This window comes from Octopus sinensis, unplaced genomic scaffold (assembly GCF_006345805.1).
Source record: "Octopus sinensis unplaced genomic scaffold, ASM634580v1 Contig08463, whole genome shotgun sequence".
NCBI lineage: Eukaryota > Metazoa > Mollusca > Cephalopoda > Octopoda > Octopodidae > Octopus > Octopus sinensis.
In genome coordinates, this window is record NW_021831041.1 from 113,128 (window position 1) to 117,292 (window position 4,165).

At 43.2% G+C, this 4,165-nt stretch overlaps 1 protein-coding gene across 1 annotated transcript; it reads left to right on the forward strand.

Annotated features, from left to right (window-relative positions):
• Window positions 1-1,228: 1,228 nt before the first annotated feature.
• LOC118761096 (leucine-rich repeat-containing protein 40-like) lies at window positions 1,229-3,715 on the forward strand. The gene is given in 4 exon segments (XM_036498766.1): window positions 1,229-1,490; window positions 1,492-1,680; window positions 1,996-2,357; window positions 2,392-3,715. Coding segments are annotated over 4 exon segments (924 nt in total). The 5' UTR covers window positions 1,229-1,301; the 3' UTR covers window positions 2,576-3,715.
• Window positions 3,716-4,165: the final 450 nt, after the last annotated feature.

Consider the following 4,165-nt stretch of genomic DNA (forward strand, 5'->3'; position numbering starts at 1 on the left):
AGGAGGTGGCCTCTCTGGAGGAAAGACTGGACAAGGAGAAGAAGAGTGCAATCCACCTGAGGGACTTGTTTTCCTCGGCTATGGATGATTTGACTAACATTTGATTAGGTAGGCCATTACGAAATTGTATGACGCACAAGAGTTGTGTTCTGTTATTTAATTAGATAAATAAATATTTAATATTGACGTGGATGGTCGATGTTGTAAGCCTGTTTGGTGCACTCGCCTTCTCCTCGACTGTCCTGCAGTTCGTCGGGGGAATGTTACATTGCCCATAAGACTGTATAGAGGCCCTTGTTTGCATATTCTACGGACGAAACGACTGGATGGGCAATCTCCGACACCCTACTTCCTCAGTCTGGCCGGGCATGTCTGTCCCGTCTTAGGAATAGGAGTGTTCTGTGGATGTCTTACGGACGAGTCACAGGCGACAATGCAATCTGTGCGGCCAACGTCGTGGCGTGTTGTGCCAATTTGTTCTTCAGTCTAATATTCTACTACTATACTCCACACAGGGTAGTCACCCAATTGTACACCAGAGACGTGTATCTCTCACTGTACTTATTCTGGCTTTCTTTGTCTACTCTATTCTCTCATATTCTGCCAATCTATCGGATTTGAAGAGATCAACTCGCTTTCTGGGGTTGTGTTCGAGTATTGTGTCTGTCATTGTCTGTGCCTCTCCCATGCTCGACCTGGTCTTTACGTGGTCTAATATTCAGGCTCGTGTAGTGCGGTTTCGGAATAGCAATCAAATGCCGATTGGATTGTGTTGCTGTTTTTTGACTGGTTCTTTCTTATGGACTGTCTACGGGGTACTTATTGGGGATGTTTTTATGATTGTATTCTGAGTTGTGTATATATAGTCGAATAATCTGATCGGATTTGTCCTCTCCTCTCTTTCTGTCGGAGTGTACTTTAAATACCGTCAACTTACTTATGCTGTGTTTGTCTGAACTTTTAATAAACATATTTTTGTGTATTGTTGCCAAGCATTTCAAATGAGCAGTCATTTGGGCAAAAATAGACCAAAATTGCCCAGAAAACAGTATTTAGAACCAAGAAGTGCCAGAAGGTCGTCTCTTAGACTTCCGCGGTACAACGAACGCGGAAAAAAAATTTACGACTGGACAAATCTCGGCTTCAGAAAAGTCAAAGAATTCCTCGGAACCGGTAGTCTTTGACTTGGAGGAGTGTTAGAGGCAGAACCTGAGAATACAGAAGAACTAATTCTCTGCAATAACAATCTTCGGTTTGTCCCTACCGAACTCACGTGTCTTGTCAATCTCCGTCATCTTGACATGTCTAAAAATGCAATAAAATGTGGAAGCTCGCAAGACACGAGCGGATTTCCGCCAGAATTGACGTGTTTAAAACACCTCCAAACACTCATTTTGGCCGACTGCAATCTCGCTCATGTGCCCCCGACGGTGTGGCTTTTCAAATCCATTACATTCCTTGATTTGTCGAGGAATTCCAAATTGACGGTAAGGAATTGGCTAATTTCAGGAAATTGTGCCAGAAATTGAGTATCTGAGTTCACTTTGTAGACTAAATTTATCGTACACTGGTCTTAGTACCCTGCCTCTGGAGATTGGGCGGTGTGTCCAGCTGAGGGAACTCTTATTGTGGGGATGTCCGATCGGATTCCTCCCCGACACCCTCAAGAGACTGCCCAAGGTGGACTAATCCTGACGAATAGGCCAGCTCGAGTCACTCCAATTGGACATGCGGAAGTTGTGTTCTCACATTTCTGACCGAATGGCGGCACAGATCAAAGAGAACTCTGTCGAGTCTGAACATTTTCCTGACTTTGTTTTTGAGTTGCCAGTCGTCCGTTCTCTCAGTCTAAGCTGTCTGGGAATTAACTGCATTCGCTCAAATCGACTGTTCGCAATTCGGGAATTGTTGCTTGACAGAAATCACTTTCGGACAATTCCCGCCTCCCTTTTCTCCTTAGAAAACCTCGAAGTAGGGGTACCACTGACATTGTAGATACTCGATATGAGTCACAACAATATCAAAGCATTCCCACTACTCGAGTCGCCTGTCAAAAGTCTCCGAGTTCTCAACATGGAAGGAAACAAAGTCAAATCTCTCTCAAACTCGATTGTCCTTTTGGAGAATTTAGAAGAACTTAATTTAAACCACAACAAGTTGGGAGTCCTCACCCCTCAAATATGTGCTCTTAAACACCTAAAAAGCCTTCTTCTTCGAGGAAACAGATTGTCGGCTATTCCCGACAGTGTCTGTTTAATCATTTCTCTGGAAACTCTGGATGTGTCTGAAAACAGTCTGGTCAAGCTACCTCACAACATTCACATGTTAAGTAACATCAAATCAATGCATCACTTTGAGGGAATCCGACGGTGGGGGTGTATTGATGATTTGTAGAGTGGGTTTGTGGCTGACGGGGAACCCCATTTCTGAACCCCCAGAACACGTGTGGAAGTCTCATGATGTCAAAAAATGTTTTGAGTTTATGAGGGAATATTCAATCAGAATATCGCCACATTGTCAGTCAAGAAAAGTAATGAGTCGAATCCCAGTTTTAGGTTGTCTTTCTGGGGGATAACAGAAAGTCCCAAATTGTTCACAATTTATTGTACTCCCGCACATTGTTCGAGATGGTCGAGGACAGTCAGGCGGACATTGGGATCTATTCTCTGTGCACAAAAAACAATTTGAATTTCATTTTGTACGACACCAAGTCTACTGACTTTATGAGCATGTTGGTAAGTCCTCACTCCCTCGTGCTCCTCACTTTTGATATCGACTCATACACGGATTCCCACTTCCACTCTCACATTGGGGAGTTGCTCAGACTTGTTTGTCTCCAATCCTCAAGTTGGGGACTTTTTTGACTCTTAGATTCGAAAATAGTCCTCGTTGGGATTACACGGACGGGAAACGACTCCTTTCCTCTGGCAGTACTTCACAAGGCCAATGAGCACGTGAAGCAAATCAGGTGCCTGTCCTAGTGCATTGTAGAGACGAGATCCTCGACCAACTCGCCAACTATGACCCACAGTCGATCGTCCCAATTGAAGAATATCGAAAACAAGTCGAACTTTTGGCAGAAAATAATATTATTTCTGAAACAGTGATTGTAACAGACACTTTGGACACTTTTTACCCTTGGAAGGAACCATTTGAAAAGTCCCTGGAAAGATTGGATCAAACAAACCTCAATCACCGACACGTGTTTCCCAATGGAGAGAAAGCCTTCAAAAAACTCAAACGGGACCGAAATTTATTTGTGACTTTGGAGGAGGCTCAGACAGTAGGCAAATCTGAGGGGATTTACAGCACGTTTTGGGAGTGGATTGAGTCTTTGAATGACTCCGGACGTGTCATTTTAGTCCGTTCAGCCTCCATTTTGGTGGTCAACCCAAAACAGTTTTTTCAAATCCTCGGTCGGTTGTCCACACTTTCCACATGTCAGTCAAAATTGGAAAGAATTTGGAAATATTTGTGTCCCACTCGCAATTTTTTCCGTGATTTCACCGCCTTTATTCAACGTGGTGAAATGAGTCTATGCCTCCTGAAAACTCAACTTTTCGAACTCGGAATTGAAGACACAGAAAACGTGGCCTCCCTTCTCGAATCACTCAACCTAATCATCCCCGACCCCTCCATCGATGCCTACATAGTTCCCGCCTTTGCCAGACAGTGTGGACGGTCCTCAAAAAAGGGGTACCCGACTTTTGAAAAGACCGTGGTTTTACGTCAGAGTTTGAGGAGTCTCAACAGTTGGAAAATCCTGTTTAAGGACTTTCTGGCTTACTTATTGGCCCATGACTTGACTGTGTCCTGGTCGTCGACTGAGATGAGGGGACAAGGGGATAACATGGTTGTTACATTCGCGGAAGATGGTGACGGATTGATATTTTCCGTTTCCGCGGAAAGTCGGGGTGGTTTGGATATGATTCGACATGTCGGAAAAATTATTTTACAAAACGATTCGTGTCTTTAACCAACCAATTTAAGTAATAATAAGACATCTGGTTAGTACATTGATTTCCATTACGGATGACAGCTGTGTAGAGATTTACTGAAATTAAATATTTTTTGATTTTTATTATTTAAAATTAATTAAACTAAATTTGAATACATTTTCATATTGCGGTTTGAATCGAGATGGACCAGGACTTTGATGTGACCA